This window comes from Dendropsophus ebraccatus, chromosome 2, assembly GCF_027789765.1.
Source record: "Dendropsophus ebraccatus isolate aDenEbr1 chromosome 2, aDenEbr1.pat, whole genome shotgun sequence".
NCBI classification, from domain to species: domain Eukaryota; kingdom Metazoa; phylum Chordata; class Amphibia; order Anura; family Hylidae; genus Dendropsophus; species Dendropsophus ebraccatus.
Genome location: NC_091455.1, coordinates 71,593,212 through 71,620,637, shown reverse-complemented (window position 1 = coordinate 71,620,637; position 27,426 = coordinate 71,593,212). Strand labels below are relative to the sequence as shown.

The 27,426-nt window shown below is 39.5% G+C and overlaps 1 protein-coding gene across 2 annotated transcripts in view; it reads left to right on the top strand.

The window, feature by feature from the left end:
* LAMA1 (laminin subunit alpha 1) overlaps window positions 1-27,426 on the top strand; it is a 145,549-nt gene that overhangs the window by 91,194 nt on the left and 26,929 nt on the right. For both annotated transcript variants that reach the window (XM_069957754.1, XM_069957753.1), the window contains exons 37-49: window positions 400-610; window positions 688-804; window positions 916-1,079; window positions 2,129-2,267; window positions 6,167-6,284; window positions 6,862-6,978; window positions 8,523-8,705; window positions 11,079-11,233; window positions 18,429-18,572; window positions 19,778-19,911; window positions 21,593-21,743; window positions 22,809-22,933; window positions 25,827-25,977. In XM_069957754.1, coding sequence (XP_069813855.1) covers window positions 400-610; window positions 688-804; window positions 916-1,079; window positions 2,129-2,267; window positions 6,167-6,284; window positions 6,862-6,978; window positions 8,523-8,705; window positions 11,079-11,233; window positions 18,429-18,572; window positions 19,778-19,911; window positions 21,593-21,743; window positions 22,809-22,933; window positions 25,827-25,977 — 1,909 coding nt within the window. The remainder of the gene's footprint in view (window positions 1-399; window positions 611-687; window positions 805-915; window positions 1,080-2,128; window positions 2,268-6,166; window positions 6,285-6,861; window positions 6,979-8,522; window positions 8,706-11,078; window positions 11,234-18,428; window positions 18,573-19,777; window positions 19,912-21,592; window positions 21,744-22,808; window positions 22,934-25,826; window positions 25,978-27,426) is intronic.

Sequence of the window (27,426 nt, the reverse complement as noted above, 5' to 3'; positions counted from 1 at the left end):
GCAGAAGTAAATAGACAGACGTGGTGAAACCTGTCAATCACCACACAGCAAATGCTAAAATCAGAATTCAGACTATTACATAGAAAACATACAATTCAGGCACTGAATTATGACCAAAAGCACAGTCTTGGCTATACTTTGCATGGACATAAAATATACTGTACGTACACACATGAAGTTGGCAAAGTGTGGGCAAACTGTGATTCTAGACGCTAGCTATGCTTATGCCAATTCAAAAGCACAAAGATTTATTTTAGCTACCGCTGTGTGTCTCCAAAGATAGTAAAAGAGTTGATTGAATTTTATATGAGAGAAGTGGTGTATTACTATTTTGCTATGCTTGGATTAATTAGATTTACTAGTCAGTTATTTTTCATTGTTTTATGTTAACTCCAACAGAGACTGTGAAGATTTATTGTCCAAAGTTCAGAGCGAGTATGAAAGGCCACATAGAGACTTGCTGAAGTTGAAGAAGACTATTGAAAATACATTAGAACAACACAACAATAGGCTACTCGCAGCTAAAGACTTCATCCAAGAATCTGCTTCAAACACCAACCATACCAAGAATCTCCTGATTCCCATCCAAAGCAATCTCAATAATTTTAATGTAAGTTGTACGTTTTTCTTTTTTTCTGTAGGCATCAATTAATAATATATTTGATAACTGTGTGTGTCCATCTTCAGGTCAAAAAGCTTACTCTCCAGGAAAACAAGAATCGTTCTGTGATGTTGATTGAAGAAGGCCTTGGTCTGGTTGATGAGGCAGTTCATCTTGCAGAAGACACCATAAATGCAACTTCAGTATGTATTACTTTACAAATTGTATGAGAGATATTATAAGGTCAGCTTTCTCCTTATATTTGTGTATGTTTGTGTAAAATATACATCTCATTATGTGTGTGTTGTCTTGAGATTTTGGAGACACACCAGGAAGAGTTAATCATGTGGAATACCAAGCTGAGACACCATGTAGATGAACTTGTGATGCAGATGTCCAAGAGAGATGTCCTTGATTTGGTTTATAAAGCTGAAGACCATGCAGCAGGTTTACAGAACCTTGCTGATTCCCTTAACAGGTAAATGTTCTTCTATAAGTAATAAGACTACTACAATTTATACCACAGGGATCTGCTCTGGAGTTTAATGTATTACGGGTGACACACTTGTGGGGTGCATAGACAGAGATAAGGACAATGCAGCAGTAAAGTAGAACATTTCCAGCACTCACCGGTTAGACTTCATCACAATACTTTATTCACTCAAAGCTGCATGGAGAGAAACATATGGAGACAGGTGTAGGTGCATAGCCTGAGACTGCTAGTTATGGGAACTCCCATTCCTCTGACCAATTCCTCTGACCTCGAAAGTGTAACCGGTGAGTGCTGGAAATGTTCTACTTTACCGTTGCATTATATAGTATATTATAACTCAGTGGATGACATTCAACATACAGTACATTAGAGATGTGAATCATTTTACTGGGCATCACCACAAGATACTGTATGTTGGTGTTACCTAATGCAATGGGAAACAAATAACATTACTAAAAAAAAGGAATAGACATAAGTTAAATTTGAACAAATGAATGGTGGCCACTCTTATATAAAGGACATCTAAAAATATTTACAGTATTGTCATGTTTAGGAACCAAAGGAATAGAAAAAAGGAGAGAATAACATTGTGATCTTACTATAATATATACTATAAACAAAAAGCATTGTTGTTAGTTTTGTACATGAAAAAAAAAAATAGTATTATTATAAAAACAGCCATTTATTTTTGCTGCAAATTTCATATCCAGTGTGTATTGAAGAACACAGAAGCCAAACTCTCTTAGGCATTAATAATAATAAGGTAGACAAAAAGAAAATAAATGTTAGATAAATAAAGTGATAGAAAATTTTCAGATGCTATGCTTGGTTGAAAACTGGATCTTTTTCATATACAGTAGGTCCATGAATAATATAACGGTAACTGGTTGCTTTATGTTTAGTAACCCTTTGAGAATATTTTTATTTTTATGCTGGTTCTATATGTGTCTGAAGTTTTTTTTTTTATATATATATCAGTTTTACTATAGCGAACAGCCTATGCCTAATATTTATGCTGGATTCCCTTGTTTTAGTTCCCTATCAGATGTGAGAAATAATTCATTAAATGCTACAAATGCTGTACAAGCTCACTCGGGTATTAAAAGTATGATTGAACAGGCTGAGGCAGTGATGGAGCAAGCCAACAACATGGCCACCGAGGCGCTATCCACAGTGAGTTCCATTCTAGATTTTTTATGTAGATTCATCATATTGTGTTAAAGAGGTCTCAGAGGGTTCAGGGTAACCTTTAAAAAAAAAAAAAATATATATATATATATACAGTATATAATCATGCATACTTACCTGCCCCATTTCCCATTGCTGCGGTTCTAACACCACCCAAGTCCCTGCTGCCCACCAGTTCCTGGTGATGTGCTGAGATGGTAGAAATTACTGCTCAGCCAATCAGTTGTGACAAGACCACTAAGACTAGTGATTGGTACAATAAGCATTCCATGGATGTTGGCATTTCACCATGAAGCAATGACCAGCAGGAACCTGATAAAATGGCAGTGTGTGTGTGTGTGTGTGTGTGTGTGTGTGTGGGGGGGGGGTGACGAGTATGTTTTTTTGTTTTAAGGCACCCTGACCACTTTAAAAAATGCTTCCCTCCTGGAAAATCCAGTTCAAAGTTCTGTTCATACTTGTGGTAGTACTTTCTGTGAGGCTGACGTTGCTTGTTGCTGAAGGTTGAAGGTGTTTTTTGTAAAAAAAACAACAATATAATGTAAAAGGAAAAGCACCAGTGATATGCTGCAGTGAGAGTGCTCTCGCTGCGGTTTACCCCTCTCCTCCCCATTGACAACACAGGAACTCTCGGCCGTGCTGAACACTCTTGTGCATTGGAAAGGACGGGTAGTGGGCGGGAGATATAACTGACGGTCAAACATTTGTTCGGCCAGCATTAATTAAACGTGTATGGGGGCCTTAAATGCATTACATGCCAAAAAATGTTAAGCAATTAAAAGAGCTAAAATGTATCTGCCCTGCTCAGGTGGGAGCAAGGGCACCCCAAGAACCACAACTGTGTCCACAACAGTGAGTGGTGAGGATCTACAATAGACAGATACAGAAAATTATCGGGTCTTACCACTTGTGGTAAAAAATAAAGAGTTGGCTTGGGAAAGCACCCATTGCGTTCCACCACCCATCCATTCCTCTTTTTATTTCCTCTTTTGTTTATTTTCATGTGAATACATATGTATGCCCATGGATAAGAAAGATGACTTCTTATCCTGTTACAAAATGCTGGAAACTGAAATTGTCTTTGTGTCAGACATACACGTAATATGGTTATATTTAGAAGTCATTAAAGCTGTGTTTTAGATAAATGTTTGTTTTCATTCTCTCCTTTCAGTTCTAGTCAGCAGGATAGTAATTCATCTTTTCTAAGGAGGACAATAACCTAAATATACTGCACTCTTTGGTTCATATTTTTCCTTTTTTATGAAGAGAACCTTTTCTAAGCCTTTCACATATATTCAAACATTTGATTTCATTGAGCTTAACTATACAATATTATACCAGCGCCTGACAATACTCTTAAAGGAGTTGGCCACTTTGTAGTAAAATTGCTCAGTGTACAGTTTTAGGCTATGTTCACACATCGTTTAACAGGGTCCGTTGCAAGTTAAACAGCCAGCCGACGGGCTGCACTCAGCCCGTTCCTGCAGCGGATACCACCGTATCGGCTGCAGGAATATTCTTTTTTCACAAGTAATTTCTGGGCACCATCGGGTGTGCGCGCAAATCAATTAGCCATTCACTTCAATGCAATATGTGGCCACTGCATTGCCTTGTGTGAACTACTGATGTTTCCGGACGCTGTTTAGTGAACAGCGTCTGGAAATAATTGACAGGCACATTATTCTAACACCTGTTCTAAAGAAAAGGAATTAGAATAATGATGTATGAACACAGCGGGCGACATTGCATTGACTTCAATGCAATGCGGCCCCTGCAGTTTTTTTTTTTTTTTTAAATATAGAACGGACACTGATTGAATTTTCCTCAGCGTCCGTTCTATATTTAAAAAAAAAAAAAAAAACGATGTGTGAACATAGCCTTAGGCTATGTTCACACCGCTTTGCAACAACGGCCGTGATTAATAGGAAATTTACATTGTGCTGCAGTCTATGGAATCAAGGCTGACGTGTATACACATAGTATACACTCCGGCTGGGATCCCTAGTGGCCACAACGAAAAATGACATGTCAGTTTTGTGGAGTCGCTATTCATTGAATAGCGGCCGCACAGAACTGTCAGTTCACACAATGGAAAGTGCAGCTCCGGATACGGATTCATACAGATGCTCTCACATCTCAATTCAATAGAATTGAAGTTTATTCTGGCTGGTACTGCAAACTTCAGTGACACTGGCCATTCTGTGACACGGCCAGGTTACAGAACGGCCGTTGTCATACGTTGTGTGAACGTGGCCTTAGTAGGTATATTCACTGCGCTTACTGACAGCAGTTCCCTGTGTACCTCATAGAGCTAAAATCAGGCCCCCTCTTCCAGGCTGGGCTGTCCTGCTTTGTGGTGATTCTGTCTATAAGCTCCATGGCTGACATGGAGGAGCATGTGACCATACCCTGCCTCCAGTGTCCTTCATAGGCATATGCAGGCTCAGTGGTGGACACTGGGGGGTGGTACATAGTCACATGCTCCTCCATGTCAGCCATCTTATAGACAGTTTCACAACAGAGCAGGACAGCACAGCCTGGAGGAGTGGAGTCTGATATTAGCTCTATGAAATACACAGGAAGCTGCTGTCAGTATATACAGTGAGTACACATACTAATACTGTACACTGAGCAATTTTACTATAAAGTGGCCAACCCCTTTAAAGGGAAACTAACAACAGTTTAGAAGGCCAGAGATGCTGAGGAATGAGGTAGTTTTCTTATCAGTGCTATTTTAATGAAATCCTCTGTTTATTATTTTAATAAGGTGGTTTGGGCACAAGCGGCAGTATTACAGTCATCATTCTCTAAACCACCTGTTTTCCATATTAAGTCAACAGAGAATTGACTATTACCCCTCTCTATTAGGCTAAGAGGGGGAAAATACATAATTTCCTTCTTTGCAGAAATGCAGATGAAAATATATGGCTTACTAATAAAATATTCTTTCCAATATTTCCAAAATCTATAAATGATCCACAGTTAACACACAGTTAAGGCTGTTTCATACATATGATACATATGTAGACTGACTAGACAAAATATTAGTTGATGAAATTGCACCAGAATTCTGGTGCTCTTCTGGTGCACTGTGTGAGATCATGCCCGTGTTGATGGCACCATTCCCCTTTATTAGACATGTTGGGAAGAGTGTCTTAAACAAATAATACCTGTGGTGCACAGCATGTAGGCCAGTTCTTTGAATTGGCTGTGCCAGGAGTCTGGTGCAGTTGTACAGTCATGGCCAAAAGTTTTGAGAATGATACAAATATGAATTTTTACAAAGTCTACTGCTTCAGTTTTTAAAATGGCAAGTTGCATATACTCCAGAATGTTATAAAGAGTGATCAGCTTAACAGCAATTACTTGCAAAGTCAATATTTGCCTAGAAAATGAACTTTATCCCCCAAAACACATTTCAACATCATTGCAGCCTTGCCTTAAAAGGACCATCTAACATTGTTTCAGTGATTGATCAATTAACACAGTTGTGGGTGTTGATGAGGACAGGGCTGAAGATCAATCTGTCATGATTAAGTAAGAATGACACCACTGGGCACTTTAAAAGGAGGCTGGTGCTTGGCATCATTGTTTCTCTTCTGTTAACCATGGTTATCTCTAAAGAAACACGTGCAGTCATCATTGCACTGCACAAAAATGGCCTAAAAGGGAAGAGAATCGCAGCTAGAAACATTGCACCTCAGTCAACAATCGCATCATCAAGAACTTCAAGGAGAGAGGTTCCAGAGGGCAGCAGATCATGTGAAAATATAATATTTTTCTCATTCTCAAAACTTTTGGCCATGACTGTAGTAGTAAATCTTGAACAATATGTTCTTTCCTGTATTTTTTGTGACTAAAAAGGTCATGTTGCTTTCCCAAAGGTATCTGGACCAGAGGGATCTGGTTTCGGTCTCGGTTTCGGATCTGAATCTGAACATTCTATAATGTTCAGCTCCAAACTTCTACATGAAGCAAAGAATTTAAGTCGAAGTACAGAAGGTATGTTACATATTAGTTTCCAATACAAATGTGATCTGTTTGCACATCTAGAGCCTTGGGTTGGTCTTTGTTTTGTTTAATCAAAAAGCCCCATTAAGTATTGTTTTATTTGAGCCTTTAAAGCAGTTAATCCTGTTCTGCTTCCCAGAGCTCCACTTCTGCTTCCCAGAGCTCCACTTCCTCTCTCTGGCTGTCTCAGAGAGCAGGAGCATTTCCGGAGCATGTAAGCGATGTTGCGGCAACATCGGGGAGGTGTTGGACATTGCATGTGTGGTTTTACCTGCGCACAAAGTTTGTGTCAAGTGGATATACTTCTCAGACTGCCAGAGGGAGGAAGTGGATAGTCGGGGAGCAATTACTGTACATAAATTATTTTTTATGTACTATTTTTTATGTACTATACGTAATGATATAAACCTAATGGTTGGAATACCCCTTTAAGTTCTGATTTGATTTTTTTTTTTTTCATGGGTTAGCAATGCTTTACATCTAAATGAGCTATTTTCTTTGTTTAGTTCTTTTCATTTTCTTTGGAGGGAAGATTCTAAAGAGAGGAATCATGTGTTTTCTCTTGCAGGCCTCGTGTCTCGCTTTAAAGGCTTGAAGACAAAAGTGGATAATATACAAAAGCGTACACGCGCATTTACCGGACAGATAAGCGAGCAGCTGCGAACCCTGAGATCCCTACCAAATGGTGAGTCGCATATAAGTCATTCTTTTACTTGTAGCTTTGTGAATAAATGGTGATAGAATGGCAAGTCTCTGTGGACTATAGAGAGGAGAACATTGCTCTATTTATAGCATGAACTGGACTTTTATCCTGGAGCTCTATACAGAGATGCAGGAACACTGTGATATTTGTCTTTTGTACAATCTACCGTCAAGGTGTAGAAAGTAACTGATACCATTTCCATATAAATAATATACATATCTACCAGTGTAGTTATCATAGAGCATCTTTCCAATATTGTTCTAATTTTGTTTTCAGTTCAGAATATCATTTCCAATTTAGAATATAATACATAGTAGCAATATTATTATCTTTACTTGCTAGTCATAGATGTTATGACAATCTGTAATTAATGTTGAGCGAGCTTGCCGAGCTGTTCGAGTTTGGCAACATTCTCTGAGTCCGAAACGCTCAGTATTTGATTTACCAGAAGTAGGATGTAGCCATAAGGTGCCCTGGAAAACCTGAATACAGCCTATGGCTGTATCCATGTTTTCCTGGCAGTCCTAGGGCAGCATCCAACTTTTCCAGGAGTCAAATGCAGAGTATTTCAGGATCAGAGAATGTTGCTAAACTTGAACAGTTCGGCAAGTCCACTTAATACTATCCATAATGATCCATCAGTTTATTGAATCGTCAATTATAATTATTGTGATCGTCAAAGGAAAAATGCATTACTCTGGATGATCTCCTGCTATAATGATCATTCCTTATTCTAAATATTACATATTATAATCATAGTGCTAACCATGATGGGAGGGAATGCATACACGTAATAGATGAGAAAAATATTATGGTAGGGGTGTCAAGTTTGTGGCCCTCCAGCTGTTGTGAAACTACCATCCTCATCATGCCTTTACAGTCATTTAGCTTTGGCTATCAAGTCATGTTGGAAATTGTAGTTTTGGAACAGCTAGAGGGACGCCAATTTCACACCTTAGTATTATGGAAATCATCTTGTCTATTGTGGCCGTTTCCCAATAAATATTTTTTTGGGGAAAAATGAAATGGTTAGCTACTCTTTAATGCTCATGGCCAACTATAGTATCTTAAACAAGTAACCAATGATATAACTAACATTTATTGTAATGTCATGACAACTGCCACTCCTCTAAAGCACTCTTTTGGGAATTTAGATTTTTGTGAAACCCTTTCAATATAACCCAGACCAGATTGTTTGGAAACTATGGGTTGAGCTTGTCTTCCCCTAAGAGATTTCTGAATATAATAATTTTTGAATATTTCTGTATATTTATCCAAGGACTGCCATTATTTCTAGTGTAGCAGATATGTCATGACAAGCGTCACCCATTACCTCTGGACACAAACAAAAATTCATTTATACATTTACAGTTACTTATAATGCAAATTAATATGCTTAACATGCTCTAGAAAATTAATGGAGCAGGAAACGGGTGTGCAGAGAAATGTCATATACATTAAAACGTATATTTGATGATAATAAAAGAGACCATTTTAACTTTACTTTTTATTCTTTTATTCGTCAGACACAGGCTCCAAACTCCAGGATGCTAAGGATCTGGCTCTTTCTGCTAATGCCTCTGCAGCCGGCACTTTAAGCCACATCATGAACTTTAGCCAGAAGCTGACAAATGCCACATCCAGGTTATCAAGGGTTAATGACACATTGCAGAAAACAAATGAGCTTCTTATGCACTCGTCTAAAACTGGTAGGAAGACTGCTATGTTACACATACAAATTATGGGATTGTTAATGTTTAGCCTATGTTTTCAGAACAGGAAAATGATGGCCATCTTTTGGGTCTTGACCGTTATTTGTGGCCATCATTACCAATAGACGGCTGTCTTTTAGTGCTAAAATAGCTGGCTGTTATTTGTTGTTAAATGACAACCGGACGTCATAGCAACGGTGTATGAACATAACCTCAATGTGATTTAGTATAATCACTACTTCAGAATTTGGGTATGTTCACACAATGATTTTCTTTCAGCCAACTTGCACCTTTGCCACCCTGGTATTAGTGGAGCCTCTATTTTGCACTATTCATATATTTGTGCAGGGTTAGTCATAATATATATATATATATATATATATATATATATATATATATATATATATATTATATAACAAAACCAACAAAACACAACAATCACTGAACTCAGGGAGAACAGTGAAAAATTCCAATGGAGTACTCATTTACGAGTCTCCATTGATTGTCCCATACAAAATTTAAATATGCAAAAAAGGGGTCCGTGGAGCCTCAGTTACGAGTCTCAAAACACGGGAATAGCCAGATATCCCTCTCTCCAGAGAAAGGCTTTTTTTGCTTTTTTGCATACATATATATATATATATATATATATATATATATATATATATATATATATATAGCATGATTGGGGTTTGGGCTGCTACCACTGGAAACCCCACTATGAGGGCATTTTAACCATTTTTATGGGTTATGGCTCATGTAGATTTTGTCTTGTACCTTTCTTATTGTGCATTTACATTAAATGAAGCTATTAAAAATATGTCCATAAATAAAGAGCATGATCCTTATTTACAGCCATATTTATTTAAAATATGGCTGTATTTTTGACTCAAAATAAAGGCCGTCCAAAAATACAACAGAAAAAAAAATGTTATGTGAACATAGCCTTAAATTAATTGCACGTAAAATGAATAAGAAAAGAACATTATGTTCAGGATTATAACACAGGCTGCAATATTGTGGATGTTGTGGATCTTTCATTTAAGGGTTATCCAGCGCTACAAAAACATGGCCACTTTTCCCCCTACTGTTGCTTCCAGTTCAGGTGCGGTTTGCAATTAAGCTCCATTTACTTCAATAGAACTGAGTTTCAAAACCCCACCCAAACTGGAGACAACAGTAGGGGGAAAGTGGCCATGTTTTTGTAGCGCTGGATAACCCCTTTAAAAGGGTTATCCAGTGCTACAAAAACATGGCCACTTTCTTCCAGAGACAGCTTCGCTCTTGTCTCCAGCTTGGGCGGGGTTTTGCTGCTCAGTTTCATTGAAGTGAATGGAGCTTAATTGCAAACCACTGCACTGGATAACCCCTTTAACTTAAACAACATAGCTTGTTGTGGTATGCTGTGTACAGAAAGTCAATAGGAGTTTTAAAAAAAATTCTGTAAAACAGCAGATATGGCTGTGTTAGGCTATGTTTACACAAATTTTTTCAGCTCCGTTAAAAATTAAGCCCATCATTTTGAGTCTAAAATAACGGACGTCATTTAGCTGTCTAGCCTTCCCTTGTGCAATGACGGCTGTTGGTACATTATTCTAGTTTGGAGTTACTAATTGGCCTTTGGGTGCGGCTTAATTGAAAAGTCCAATGAATTTAATAGTAAAAACGGAGAAAGAACAGTGACAAAAGAGAAACTGTGTGTGAACAACGAATAAAAAATGTCCGCTGTTTGCAAAAGGCGTCCAAAAATAATGATCATGCTCATTATTTTGATGTCCTTAGTAAAAACGTCCGTTATTTAATACATTGTGTGCAATGGACGTCCGTCTTTCCATTGACTTCAATGCATTGCCATTGCAGTCAGTTAAATTGCGGCAAAAACAGAAGTTTTTTTTAAATATCAAAGTCATCCGCCTTTTCTCTATTTTTGACATTATGTGAACATAGCCTTAGACTTCCCAACCACCTCCAGCAGATGCAAGTAAGCCAGTGATGGCAGGCCAGTTCTCTTAATGAGATGGGAACACCTCTAAGCGTCCTTTTATACACACAAATATCTGACAAATTATTGAAGCTATCGCCAGGAACAAACTATAAACAGAGAACAGATCTTAAAGGAAAGACATCCCTTCAAATCCATTCCTTGCTTTGGCTTCAAAAATCTGTCAGATAATCTGTCAGATACCTGTGGACCCAAATGGATCACTGCATAAGTGATTTGTTCTCATATGGAGACGATATTTTTTTAATAAATAAATTTATCAAGCATATGCTTGTTAGCTGTTTTTTTTCTGTATACTATACATAGAAACATGTAAATAAAAAAGTAGTTTTCTGTTAACGCTGTGATCTGTCCTTTTTTATCTGTAGCTGTAACAGCAGAGAGCAGGATAAAGGAGGTGGAGGCACAAGCTAATATTTTACTAGATCGATTAAAACCTCTGAAATTACTTGAAGAAAATCTGAGCCGGAATCTTTCTGAAATAAAAGAGCTGATCAATCAGGCAAGGAAACAAGCTGCATCGGTAAGTGAGATCCACGCTGTTACTTCACCATTAACACAGCTATTATTAACGCAGCATTTACAAGAATTGTGAGAGGGAACAGATTATGCATTCTATGTGGTATAAAGCTCAGGACTGGACCCCAGCTTTTAGAAAAAAAAATACACTGCTACTTTTTTTGGGGGGGAGGGGGGGGGGCTGTGCCAATAGATAGTTCAATAGATCTGAGCTGCAAAACCTTGGCGCTTGGGCCTTAATGCAGGAGGGCGTAAATGTACGCCCTGCCAGGGGTTAATGATAGGAAGCGGGCTCAGGAGCTAAACTCGCTTCCCAGCAGGTGGGGACCAGCTGCAATCAGCAGCCGGGCCCTCACCATTAATGACGGCCAACGTGTTCGCACTGCATCCCGCCATTAACCCCCTAAACACCGCGGCGTTTAAGTGTAAGAGACAGGAGCATCTGCTGTCACTTACCGATCGCAAGGCCTTACTGCCGGAGGTATGTAGCTTACCTCCGTGCAGTCTGATCTTCTGTCTTCTAATAGAGTCTGCCACAGACAGGCTCTATCAGGAGATCGCCAGTAACACTGATCCCTGCTATGCTATTGCATAGCAGTGATCAGTGTATGTAAAAGTCCCCAAAGGGGATTTCAAAAGTGTAAAAAAATATATTAATAAATGTTTTTAAAAAAAAACAACCCATAGCCCCTCCCCCAATAAAAGTTGAAATCACCCCCTTGGCCATTTTGTAAATCAAACACAGAAAAATAATAAAATAAATAAACATATTATATACCGTAACGCGTGTTATTGTCCAATCTATTAAAATAAAACAATATTATTCCCTTACGGTGAATGGGGTGAACAAAGAGTGGTAAAAAATGGCAGGATTGAAGATTTTTTTCTACATTTTATATATTTAAAAAAAATATAAAAAGTGATCAATACATCCCACCTACACAAATGGGATACTGATAAAGACTAGAGATAGTGGCGCAAAAAATGATGTCCCATACAGCCCCATAGGTGAAAAAATAAAAGCGTTATTGGAGTTACAATAGAGCCATTTTAAATATACAGTACCTATTTGCAAAAAATAAGTTTTACTGTTAATAAAGCCGTAAAACATTAGAAAAGCTATGTAAACATGATATTGTTGTATTGTTGACCTATAGAATAAAGATAAAATGTAATTTTACCGTAAAGTGCATTACGTAAATCTTCACCCCATAAATGATATTTTGGGGGTTCCATCATTCATTTTATGGTAGATTAACCCCTTAAGGACCGGGCCTAAAATGGCCTTAAGGACCGGAGCAAATTTTATGAATATGACCTGTGTTACTTTATTCATTAATAACTTCGGGATGCTTTTACCTATCCTGCTGATTCTGAGATTGTTTTCTCGTGACATATTGTACTTCACATTTCTTGTAAATTGGAGTCGATACTTATAACGAATCTTTATGAAAAAACCCAAAATAACGTGGAAAATTGTAAAAAAATTCATTTTTCCAACTGTAAAACTTTTCTGCTTATACAGAAAATGGTTATGACACATAAATTATATATTAGATAGCATTAGCAACATGTCTACTTTATGTTGGAGGCATTTATTAAACTATATTTCTTTTTTTTTAGACAATAGAAAGCGTAAAACATTAGCAGCAAATTTCCAAATTTTCTGTAAAATTTCAAAATCAGATATTTTTAGGGACCTGTTCAGGTTTAAAGTGTATTTGAGGGGACTGTATGTTAGAAAGCCCCACAAAGCACCCCATTTTAGAAACTGCAGCCCCAAAACTCTGCAAAAGCACATCCAGAAAGTTTTTTTAACCCTTTAGGGGAGTCACAGAAATAAAAGCTAAGTGTGTAAGAAATTTGAAATTTTTCATAATTATAAACTTATTACCAGAGAAATGCACCCCAATATTGATTGCCCCGTTTCTGCAGTTTATAGAAATACCCCATATGTGGCCCTATTGCGCTATTTGACGCAACCACAAGCCTCAGATATAAAGATATAAATGGCTCCGTTATATTTGGTCATTTCTGACTGTACCACTTCAGCTTGGCAGAGGCTCTGGGGTGCCAAAACCTAAAAAACACCACTAAAGGGACACCATTCAGAAAACTACACCCCTCAAGGAATTTAACTAGGGGTGCAGTGAGCATCTGGACCCCACAGGTGCTTCACAGATTTTCCCAACAATATGGCGTGAAAAAAGACAAAAGTATTCTTTACACTAAAACGTTGTTCTAGACTTCAATTTTTCATTTTCACAAAGGGATAAAAGGAAAAAAAAAACACAAAACATGTAGCGCAGTTTCTCTCGAGTACAGAAATACCCCACATGTGGACATAAAGTGCCAAGCGGGCACAGGACGAGCCTCCAAAGGGAAGGAGCGCCAATTGGCTTTTGGAAGCTGGATTTCACATTTACAGAGCCCTCGTCCTGCCAAAACACTGGAAACCCCCCACAAGTGACCCCATTCTGGAAACAACACCCCTCAAGGAATCTAACAAGGGGTGCAGTGAGCATATGGACCTCACTGGTGACGGGCACAAATGTGGAACAATGTGACGTGAAAGTGAAAATTTTCATTTTTTCACTTTTACGGCACAAATGTGCCCGTCATCAAGGGGTCCATATCCTCATTGCACCCCTTGTTAGATTCCTTAAGGGGTGTAGTTTCCAGAATGGGGTCACTTGTGGTGGGTTTCCACTGTCTTGGCAGCACTAGGGCTCTTTAAATGCGACATGGCGTTCATCATCCATTCTAGCCAATTCCAACCTCCAAAATCCAATTGGCACTCCTTCCCTTTGGATGCTTGCCCTGCGCCCACATGGCGCTTTATGTCCACATGTGGGGTATTTACGGACTCGGGGGAAATTGCTCTAAACATTTTGTGTGTTTTTTTCTCTTTTAACCCCTTTTGAAAATGATAAATTCAAGGCTAAACCAACATTATAGTGTAAAAAATGTAATATTTCATTTTCACGCCACATTGTTCCACATTTGTGCCCGTCACCAGTGGGGTCCATATGCTCACTACACCCCTTGTTACATTCCCTGAGGGGTGTAGTTTCCATAATGAGGTCAATTGTGGGGGGTTTCAACTGTCTTGGCAACACAGGGGCCTTTTAAATGCAACATGGCCCCTCGAAATCCATTCCAGCCAAATCCAGCCTCAAAAAACCAAATGGCGCTCCTTCTCTTTGGAAGCTTACCCTGCACCTGCATGGTGCTTTATGTCCACATGTAGGGTATTTCCGTACTCGGGGGAAATTGCTCTACAAAGTTTGTGGGTTTTTTTTGTTTTTTTTTAGCCCCTTGTGAAAATAAAAAGACAAGATCAATGATTTAGAGTAAAAATTTAAAACAAATTACACTAAATGTTGGTCTAGCCTTGATTTTTTTCCATTTCCACAAGGGGTTAAAAAAGAAAATAAACGCAAAGCGTGTAGGGTAATTTCCCCTGAGTACGAAAATACCCCACATGTGGGCATAATGTGCCATATGGGCACAGGGCAAGCCACCAAAGGGACAGAGTGCCATTTAGAGGCTGGAATGCAGGATGGAGGCCATGTCGCAATTACAAAGCTTCTGTTCTGCCAAGACAGTAGAAACCCCCCACAAGTGACCCCATTCTGGAAACTACACCCCATAAGGAATCTAACAAGGGGTGCAGTGAGCATATGGACCCCACTGGTAACAGGCACATATGTAGAACATATGCCGTGAAAATAAAAAATACCATTTTTTTTATTTTCACGTCCAAAATGTGGCCGTCACCAGGGGACCATATCCCCGCTGCCCCCCTTGTTAGATTCCTTATGGGGTGTAGTTTCCAGAATGAGGTCACTTGTGGGGGGTTTCTACTGTCCTGGCCGCACAGAGGCTTTGTAATTGCATCATAGCATCCTCTAATGGGAATGGCGGCCATACCTATTTAGCTGGGGAAAAGGGACCATTCTAATTTATTTGGGGGTATTAGGCCAATTATTAGTTTATAAGGTTGAAAATGACAGGTGTCCATCAAATTCAACCTGTGTTGATCCAGAGGAAGGCAAAAACCCCTCGTGAGGCAGACGACAGTAGCCTCATCAAAATTCCTTCCTGACTCCATAATGGCGATCAGAATAATCCCCGGATCAACAACACAGCAAAGAGTGGTCGGCACTACAGCCTAGAGCTAAACCTTTAAACGGCAAGCAGATGGTGATTAGGGGAGTGTTCGGTGGTGCTAGTTATTGATACAGTCTCTGTAGCATACAATGCGTAATGAAGAAATGAAAACTGCACTCACCGGCACTTGTGACAACTTCTTTTTATTTCTTGAGTGCGGACATCATGGAGCAGACGCCAGCTAGGTGCAGGTAACAGGCTTGTTTCGCGCGTAGCGCTTCAACGGACCCTCCGGATCCCCGGATCAACATGACTCCTGAAATAGGAATAAGGGACAGAATTTAGATAATGTAGAACTCCAATGACGTGTGGTACGCCTTGAAGCGATCCAGTATGCAGAGGCCGGGGTAATCAGGACAGCCGTCACACTGGAAAATGGAGTCCTTCCTGATTCCCCTGTTACGCCACACTCTGCACTTCTTCTGGGGTCTCCTGTTTACCAGTGTGGGGGACGTCACCTGGAAAATGTTGTCCTGGTGCGATACGGGGTCCTTCATATCCAGAAGCGCTGGGTCCACTCCATGGCTGCTAAATATTAGGGCTCTGTTACTGCTTCTGATATTTTCGGATCGTGCCGCAAGCTACAGCAGCGAGGGACCAGAAGAGGGGGTGCTGGTATAAAAGTTATCCCCGTACAGGTGGTAACCTTTATCCAGCAGTAGGAAGATCAGTTCCCCAACAATCTCCCCTCTAACTACGAGGATGGGGGGGGGCATTGTGGGGGCATCTGGGGGCTGGATTCAGGTGTCCCTTCCTTCATACACTCTAAGGGTACGTGCACACTGCAGAATGGCGAAGGATAACCCTTTGTGCATTCCGCAGCTGGCACCCGCCGGCGGACTGATGGAGGCGCGCGTCTCCGTCCGTGTCATAGACTCCATTCTATGCACGAGCGGATTCCGCTCTCCGTCAAACGTGTTCATTCTTTGGACGGACGATGGAATCCGCCCATGCATAGGATAGAGTCTATGACACGGGCGGAGACGCGCGCCGGCGTATGCGTCCGACACTAAAAACACCCTGGGGGCCATCTTTATACGGGGACTAGTATATGGGGTATGTAAATGTGTAGTGGTGTAGTGTAAAACTTTATTCCGTGTAGTGTAATGGTGTTTTTTACATGTTTTTTTAACATTAAGTATAAAAAAAAAACTACGCCAAGAAAGGAGTTGCCGATAAATGCTGCACTTATGTGCGGCACTTATAAGCAGACCGTGGCTGTAGGATATAGGAAAAAAACACCCTACGCCAAAAAGGAGGAGTTGCTGATCAGCGGCGCACTTACGTGCGATACTGATCAGCACTCAGCGGCAATAGGGTGCGGAAAAAAAAACCTTTCTTCAACCCTATAGCTACTGATATGTGTATTATATACACTTATCAGCCGCTAGGGGGCAGTAGAACGCAAATTCCGGAAAAAGCCGAAGTTTGACGACGCTGGAGCCGATGATTGCCGATGGGGACCGCCGGAAAAAGACGAAGATGCCGACGAAGAAGAGGACGTGATCGGGACGCTGGATCCAGTGAGTATGGGTCAATACCTGCTCTGGACACCTCAGCTACCTAGCTGAGGTGTCCCCAGCAGGTATTTAACCCTTTCATGGGGTACTTATATCGCCGTGATCGGCCAGCCGGTCACGGCGATCGGGACGTGGCACTGTGGCCACCGTTACTTTTAACAGTAATGGCGGTCGGTGCCGTCCTCGGACAGCACCGACCGCCATTGCTTTCCGGGCCATCGGGTCACCGATGACCCGGAAACTGCAGATCGCCGCCATTGGCTGATCTGAATTGATCAGCCAATAGCGGCGATCGTCAGCACGGGAGGGGTTAATCACCCCCTGTGCCGACAAGCAGGGATGGCCTGCTATACATTATAGCAGGCCATCTTCCCCGATCGCTGCGTGTGTACACGCAGCGATCGGGGAAACCGCGGGCGTAAATGTACGCCCGTTTGCGTTAAGGCACGGGTTTTGGGGGCGTACACTTACGCCCGCGGTCGTTAAGGGGTTAAAAGGCTCCATTACAAAGTACACTTGTTTCTGAATAAAACAAGCCCTCACATGGTCATGTAGATGGAAAAATAAGAGTTATGGCTCTTAGAAGGTGAGGAGGAAAAATGAAAAATAAAAATTGGTCCCGTCTTTAAAGCGGCAGTGGAGCACCAGCACGGCCGCCCTAGCCTTCCTCCTCCCGGCCTGCCCCACTATGCATATTCATATATGCATAGCTAGGCCGCTTGTTACCGGCTGCTTCCTGCACATGCACTGTAACAAGTGGCCTAACTATGCATATATGAATATGCATAGTGGGCGGGCCAGGAGGGGGGAGGGTAGACGGGATGAGCGGGTGCTCCGGGAGCATGGGGAACGCCCCAAATGCTCCAAGCATGATAATTAGCATATTGGGATTTAGGAGATAACACAGCTATACCGGACCACACAGCAATAACAAATACAGTCCGGGAATCCTCAGTTAAATAGCGGCTGGCTCATATCAGCAGGTTCATTGGTCCGAACCTGCTGATAGTGCCGCTTTAAGGCCATTTTGGGCTTTGTCCTTAGGGGGTTAAAAGAATCCAGTTATGGGCTGTAATCATTTAAGTTTTATAAATATATTTATTATTTAAAGGGGTTGTATGAGATAAACACGTGCAAGTAATAGTGATTCTCTATTGTAGATCTTCTTCAATCCAGTGTAGTTCAGTATTATTCAAAACTGGTATAGAGCCTGACTACTGGGGCCCCCTGCAATCCTACAGAGACCCCAAAATCCCTGCTGAATTTGCACATTGACTCTGCTTTTCCATTCATTTCTTAAGTCTCATTTAACCCATTTAAAATGTTGTATTGTTAATTATTATTTGATGTTCATATTAATATTGTACGATTATAATAATGCCTCTGACACAAACATTATACGGTCTGTATGTATGCCACAGTCCATTTGTAGATCTATGCACATAATTTCTCTCTTGCATTTATTGTATTCAGCTTCTAACATGGACTTATGCTTTGTGTTTTCAGATTAAAGTAGCTGTTTCAGCAGACAGAGATTGTGTTCGCTCTTATCACCCAGAAATCCATTCTACAAACTTCAATACCCTCACCTTGAATGTCAAAACCAGTGAACCTGATAATCTCCTCTTTTACTTGGGCAGTAACACTAAGGTGAGTCTATTAGAAGTATTTTTGCTCAAATACATATTTTATTATATATTACTTTATATTATAATTTATTTATTACTATTAAAGTAAGATGTAAGGCAAAAATCATGATATAAATCTACACCTTCTTCTAGCAGGTGTATATTTGTTGCCCAAAGCCTGCACCAGGCGCAGGGCCAGCCAGCTTTACTAAGAGGTGTGTGCCCCTTAGTAAATCTGTCCAGGAAAAAGGGGGTGGGGCTTTATTTAACATTGATATACTGTATGAGTACTCCAGTCTTGATAAATGTCCCCCATAAAGTAAATGTGAATTTTAGGAACATAGATTATAGATGATACCCTTATAGTGGTTGAATTCATTTTATATTTCATTTACAATCATCTACTGCATCAGAATTATTGTATATCCATTGTATGGATTTCTTTTTGCTAACACAGTACAACACTCTGCTGTGATATATGTCATGGTTAGAATTCAAAGATACTTATGTCCTATTATGTGCTCCTAAATGCTTTGTGATCATATTGACTGAGCCTATGACTCATATTTATTAACCTCCTCCCGCCTCTCCACAGTAAATTAACGTTGCTGCAGCCTATGCCTGATGCTGCAGCGACGTTAATTTACGATCCAGGATGACGATCCAGGAGCTGCTCCTGTGTTATCCACAGCGAGTCCCAGCTATCAGTGTTGGCCGTGAACCCGCCGGAACTCTCAGCATCGGAGTCGCGCTCCTGTGCCAAGAGTTAACCCTATAGATACTGCGGTCAGCACTGGAGTTACAAACCCCATTAGAACCAATGGGAGACTTGGCAGAGCACATGGTGTCTTGTACACCTTCATGGGATGTGTATTATCAATTGATGGCATACCGCCGGAATTCTAATGTGTTTTGCAGTAACATATATTATTTTTTCATTCCAATATTTGCATATTTTGTTAACACATACCTTCAAGGGGGAAAATATACAAAAATTAGAATGGACAAATGCAAAACATTATTTCAGGACTCATTAAAAAATATTTCCTTTACTCATCTCTTCCGAGTACCTGAGCACTACAAAGTGTTCGGTTGAGCGTCAAGCTTGCTTAATCACTACGCTTTATAGAGCAAGCCCGCTCAACACTATTGGCTAATTATAGTATAGCTTTTGTCTGCATGTGTTAATAATAGTCTACTTTTTTTTTTTTTTTTTCCTGCTGATAGGCTGATTTCATGGCAGTGGAAATGAGAAAGGGCAAAGTGTCTTTTCTGTGGGACTTAGGGACTGGAGCAACCAGAATTGAAGAACCTGATATTCAAATCGACAACAACAAATGGCATAAAATTCATGCAACAAGGTCAATGTTCATTTGCTCTTTATATTGTAATTTTACATGCTTTATATGCAGATGTGTCCTTCCTTACCTTTGTCTTGTCTTTACACATACCAAGAAGAGTGGCTTAATATCAGCAGCTGTAAAAAAAAAATAAAAAAAAAAATGTGATTTTGCAGTTATGTTAGGAGATGTATTATTGATAGGTGTCTACTGTACATGTGGCTATGCTGTGGTTAAGACATCAACAGTACCCTGTCAAGGCTTTTGCTAGCACATTGTGATAAGGTATTAAATTTATACTGTAAGAAATTGGAGTTCTTAAGATTAATGAACAACTAATAGTAAGCACAGGTTGTATTTTACTCTTCTGCTGGGTTCCCCTGCGTATTACTGTTACAGGCTAGGTTTGCGCTATCTTTCATAACAACTGGCTTTCATTGTTTGTTATTTAAGAAATGATGGATGTAATTTGTAATGCTGTTATATATGTGATGCTATAATCCTGTTATGAAAGACAGTGGTAATTTTTTCATAGTGTGAACCTAAGCCAATCACTGTAGAGACCAAGCAGCAGGAAAACTATTTCTTTGATGATCACCTCTACTTTTGTTAAAGAGGTTATTTATTGTGAGAGAACTTTATATATATATATATATATATATATATATATATATATATATATATATATATTGCTTCAGTTATATATAAAATAATAATAAAAAAATACCTATGGGTACCCCACCACGCTCCCCCAGTGTCCTCCTGCAGTGTCTTCAGGTCCCCTGCTAAATGATCCCACTACCATTTTCAAGACAGACTCATCTCGGCAGTGACAGCCCACTCAGCCAATCCCATTTCAGTTTTCAGTTAGTAAGTGAATAAAATAAAAAGGAATTAAAGTACTCACGGTCAGCGCTGTCCACATTAAGGAGTGTCCGAAAGCTTAAATAAATGAATTTAATATAGTGAAAAATATATTTAATATAGTACAAATATGACGCGTTTCGAAGACATACATCCTCTTCATCAGATAAAACAAAGTGCAACAAATGCATTGATAATGACTTATTCTCTCCACATGCCCCATTATTTTGGGAGTTTCCTGTGTTTTTGGTACAGTCAGCTTAGCAGTCCCTAGAGGTAGTAGGCCCCTATACAGTGGACTGTCACCAAACAAGACCCTGGATTCGGATTTGTACCCTGTTGAGGGGTGATATGCACAAAGCCCAAGTGGCATCCAGGTGAGCACCTTCTCACATAATCCTTATCCTTGGTGTATTAAGGTATCACACGAGGCGCCGGTGCCCGCTTTCTTCTTTTTCTCTCCCTTGCCATTTCAGTTAGTGGATAGTTGAATGGGCTCTCACTCCTGAGATGAGATGGTCTTGAAAGTGGCAGTGGGATGGTTCAGCAGGGGGCCTGGAGACACCACAGGAGGACACTGGGTAATGCAGTAACCATAGGCTCTTTATTATTTTCTATATAACCACAGCTATATATAACAGACACAGTTTTAGGTTATGTTCACGCAGCATTTTTTGAGACAAAAATATGGAAGTGTTTTTGCCTCAGAAAATATTGTGTGAACATACCCCTAAGGTTTTCCCTATTTATTTTGTATATATATTTTTTTCATTTGATATATAAACCAACAACCTTTTATATCAAGAAATTCACTTACTTGTATTCTTCTGTATAACAGGTTTGGTAGATCAGGAACACTAAGTGTAGAAGAAGTCATCTCAGCTCAGAAAACATCACCCAAAACATCATCTTCTCCAGGAACATCATCTATTCTCCAAGTGGATAATTCAACTTTGATGTTTATTGGAGGCATTGGAAGCAGGATACAAGTATGTTAAACTTCTGAAACTTAAATATACTGTACACTATGGTCTTCAGTAAAGTGTTATTAGCATTGCATTTGACTGCGATCTGCAAAAAAAAGGCTGTTTTATGCTGCAGTGAAGTGCCAAAGAGGTGTGGCGCAGGCACTTCAGAGCTCTGAACTTCCTAGGCCACACCTCTTTGATGCTTTACTGCGCCATAAAAAGCATTTTGCAGTAACAGAAAGCTAAATAATATTAATATGTATCTTTTCTCCTATGGAAATACCTACATTATCTAACACTGCTAGCTCTTTGGTATTGAATTTCCAGGTGTCAAGAGTTATTTTAACAAAACAGTGCACAGAGAGATCCAGCAATGTCTAGGCACCTCTACCATACTAGACCAAGAGGAGAGATACAATGTTACATTTTATATTTCTGTGAGCTCTTTTATCATCATTCACAAATAAAAGTATTTTTTATGACACTGTCAAGTTACAGTACATGACCATTTTTTTAGCCTATGGTATTAGAAGCTATATGTTACACCAAGCTTCATCTAGCTGTAACTTTGAACCACATGAGATTTTAAAGCGAATGTACCATCAGGTACATTCGCTTTAACATGACCCACGGATAGATCCGCGCAGACGCAGGGAAGCTGGTGCCGCAGTCCATTTTTTTAACCGTCATAGAGAGGCGGGGGAATACTCTCACTGGGGGCAGCCCGGCCCGTGTCCAGTGCTTCAGCCCTGGCCCGGTACCCGTGCATAGCAAAATGAACTGCGGCACTGGCTTCCCTGCACTGGCGCCGATCTATTAGTGGCTCATGTTAAAGCGAATGTACCTTATGGTACATTTGCTTTAACTTGTTCTGTGTAAGTCTATCTTAAAAAGTCATCAGGAATAATGCTGCTCAGCAATGAATTTTGGAAGGTGGCATTGCTGCTAATTCTCCATTACAGGTGCTGTCCATTTATACAGCTGTAAAGAGAGAAATCACTATACAAGTCAAAGATATGAGATGCATTCTTACATGTTAATATCCCACCGTATTAATATTATTATTTGTTTCTGTTTCTTTTGTAGATGTCACCAGCAGTCCAGGCAACAGACTTTAAGGGTTGTATAGGTGAAGCATTCCTCAATGGGAGATCTATTGGTCTATGGAACTATGTGCAGAGACAGGGCAAGTGTGCCGGATGCTATGGAAGGTATTTATTAATAATAATAATAATAATAATAATAATAATGATAAATCCCCTTATCAATTACACTGTTCATTTATTCTTTTATCTACAACCATTCCTGTTACATAATAGGAAAGTTTCAGCAATTGGGGGGGGGGAGGGTAGAATGGGTTGCCAGGGCTAAGCTCCAGCTTTGGATACATATCCAAGTGCTTTCTTGATGGTTTGTTTTCTGTAAAACAGCAGCTAGATGTCTGCACTGCGGCTCTGTGATAAAGCTCTGTGCAGAACCTTCCTCTGAGCTACAGAACTACAGAACTATTTACAATCTTGTGATGTATGTTCAATGAAAATTAGAGATTTTGGGAATGGGGATTTTCCTTTTATACTGTTATAATCTGAAATAAATAAATAAAAACCCAAACAATAACTACTCCAAAATAACATAAATTACATCTGTTTACCCAAAGCCATATGTTGCTGTACCTTTGATATTAACTTTGTTTTTAAAAACACCTCAAAACTATATACATACTTAGTGATCTAACAGTGTTATACAGGATTTTTAGGGCTATTTGTGTTATTGGGATATTGGTGAAGTTAAGGTTTAGACCAAACTTTTTGCTGAACTTTGTTGAACCAGTCAAACAGAATCTCTAACTATTAAAATAAATATATGGGTGTTTGATTATTTTTATTTATTGCAGTAGTTTACAACTTTAGGCTTTGTTCAGTTTGGTAAGTTTGGTAGTTATCACGGCCGTAGTTAAAAATCGGCAACAACGGCCGTAATTACTACTAAACTTACATTGTCGTGCAGCTGAGGGAATACCAACCGGAGTGTATACACAAAGTATACACTCTGGCGGGGATCCCTAGTGGCCGCAGAGAACCTGTCAGTTCACACAATGGAGCGTGCGGCTCCGGCCGCACGCTCCATTGTGAGCCGCGGCGAATTGGGATGCAGGCACGCATGGATGTGTCCACATCCCAATTCATCAGAAGTGAAGATCATCCGGCCGGTACTGCCGTACCGGTCGGGATGATCTTCTCTGACACCAGCCAGTCACAGAACGGCCGGTGTCTTACCCATGTGAACATGGCCTTAGACTCTATGTGAGTCAGCAGAAGCATCTTGTTTGTTATAGTACATTCACTATCTGCTTTATTATATATAGGAAAACTATTTCACCCACAGCATATTACATGTAAAAAAAGTAAACATTTACCAGGAAATGTCTAAAGCTGTGCTGCCATTGCCTAATGTTCTTTAATTTGCTCCAGATGCTTACAGAAACTACAGCTATTGCATACACAAATGCCTTTTTCTTGAGGTTTAGTGTTTTCTTGAGACTTTCCAAACTTCCTTAGGCAGAATCCTGCGGAAGGATGGTTTCAGATGCCTGTAAGAAGGCCCATTATAATGCCTATTAACACTATACAACAGGCTGGATATACACATAGGGGACATCTACTAAGGAGTCTAATGTGTGCAACTATTCTTATGTGGGTTGGTGTTTATTTTGTTCCAATATATTGTGTGTGATTTAGGGAAAAGTCACACTGTCATGTAGTAAATGTGTCTAAATAAAAAGGTTGCAAAAAGAGCTGCAAATAAATTCACCTGCACCAGTTTTGACCTGCACCAGTCTGTGCGACTTTTTAAAAAGTTGCAAATTATAAACTGGGCTTAAATCCCAGATTATGCAAATTTTTAAGTGAATACTCAAAACAAGCAGATTGAAAAAGTTGCATCTAAAAAATATTCAATATTCGAATACTGGTTCATAAATAGAACCAATTAATACATTTCCTCCATAGTAATGTGGTCAGTCTTCATTTTGGACCTCATTTCAGTCTGTATTTTTACTGGTTTGGGGCAAAAATACCGACCAAATACTTGACCAAAAACTGACTAAATACTGCAGGGGAGATTTATCAAACTGGTGTAAAGTAGAATTGTCTCAGTTGCCCCTAGCAACCAATCAGTTTCCACTTTTCATATTTCAAAGTATCTGTGAAGAGTGAAAAGTAGAATCTGATTGGTTGCTAGGGGCAACTGAACTAGTTTCAGTTTACACCAGTTTGATAAATCTCCTCCTATGTGTTAACCCAGCCTAATACATAAGTATGCATGAGCCCTTACATTTGATCTGACAGCTGAGTATGCTATCATATGTCAGAGCAGCATTACTACTACAGGTTCTTCTCTTAGTAACCAATATAGCAGATTTATACAGGCAGACACCTATTATGTTAGACTATATGCTTGACAAATATCACAGGTATTCCTTGTTTGTATAAATTTTCTTGTGTCATAATAACAAGATAACAAGCATAGGCTTACTGATTAAATGTGCTCATAACCTCTAATGAAGAATAAACTAATGGCAACTAGCAGGTTTCACATCTTCATCTTCTTACTAACCTATACCTGTTTTTTAGGATCTGATTCTCTGTGTGGTACACTGTACTTATTGCAATAATTAAAGGACATGTGCTGCAATTTCCAGATGGGACCAGCAGAGGGCACTGTATAACAACATACTGGGTTGAGACTCTAAATTGTAATATTATATCACAGCACGTTATCACTACACCACACAATTTAATTCGTTTTCACGGTATATTATAATAAGTATAGATTTATGGGCTACAACATTTACAATTATTTCCCATTGACACCTCACAGCTGTGCCTGTGCGTATATGTATCAGAAAGATAATCCTCCATAAATGGCTATTGAATATTTTTATTTGTGGATTTATTTAGGTTTTTACTTTCTTACATATTTACTGAAAAGTAAGGCCAGTTCGTGACTATGCAAATTCTTTCTTCTAGTAAATAATATCCATTAGGTTTATGATTTTGTTTGTGTATCTTTTATCTTTTGAGTACCTAATGTTATTTTTTGTAGCCCCCAGGATGAAGACACCTCATTCTATTTTGATGGCAGTGGGTATTCCATTGTGGAAAAGACCCTACGTTCTACCACAACTCAGATATTTATACACTTCCGTACCTTTTCACCAAATGGGCTTCTGCTTTACCTTGCCTCTAATGGAACGGTAAGCCTACTTATGTCATATCATAGATTAAAGAAGCAGTTCCCCAAATTTTTTATTGGCCCTCCCCGCTAGGCGCTGGTGCATATACTTACCACAGGTGATTGGTGTCCCGCAGAGCGGCTTTGTTCTGGTCCCGCATGCTCCAATCATTCAGTGCTGTGACCCCTCTTCTGTCTCCTGTGATTGAACGCTGGAAGTCACACTCTCGCATAGAGAATGCATTGTAAAGCGTGACTTCCGGTGTTCAATCACAGGAGACAGAGGAGGGGGTCACATCAACGGATGACGCCGCGGGACCAGAACGAAGCGGCGCCGCGGGACACCGATCATCTGTTGTGAGTATATATGCCAGAGCCTAGCGCCTAGGGGCCAATAAAAAAAAATTGTGAACTGCTGCTTTAATTAAAAGTATCAAAATAATAACAAATAATAGTAAAATAAAAAAAAAAAATAGGAAACGTGTGGAAAATAATACCCCTTTAAATACTTGCATAGAAAGGTCGGATTTCTCATTTAACTGGCTCCTCGTGCATCATGCTACTGTAATTCAGATCTAATGTAGGTATTTTATAACACAAACTTAATTTTTTTTTTAAAGTTGTATATCATGCACACAAACAGGGGGACTGTATATTTTTCTCATTGATTCAGAGCTGCTGCTCTCCCCATCACTGAACAGGTGGCCACACTTTATGCAGCTCTTTATTGGAGTTGCAAAAGAGTGAAGGAAACTGTGATAGAAAAACACAGAAAGCGTTCATGTTCAGGATTGTATGACAATGATGGGGGGTTATACTCCTATCTAGTGGGGATTTCCCCTCTGAGTAAGTTTTGCTCTGAACATAACACCCACACTCCTTTTAGATGTAAAGTCGGCCTCCGCTGCCTTGGCTTCCTGACTTTGGACCAGTATATTCAGGCTGTAGGGAATCTTAGTTGCCAAGAAAAAGAGCATCTATCCTTGGCTATACAGCTTTATATATGGATTACGGTATGGCTGGGGTTATCCCCTACAGCATGAATACACTTCAACGTTTTTCACCTTCTGTTACTCCTATAGTTCTCAGTAGAGAGATAGGTAAGGGTCTCAGAGGCAGGGCGCCACATCAAGTATGTATGGCAGATCCAACTTTCTGCTGCTGTAGCTAAAAAACAAATCACTGTTAAGTGGTTATAAGCATGAAATAGAACTAAACTATATTATATATATATATATATATATATATATATATATATATATATATATATATATATAATATAGATAGATAGATAGATAGAGAAATATATATATATATATATATATATATATATATATAATCCAAAAATGTAGCGGCACCCACCCTCACCTCTAGTGCCGTGGAATATTTTTGATTTCTATATATATATATATATATATATATATATATATATATATATATATATTATATATGATATATGGATTGATAGAGA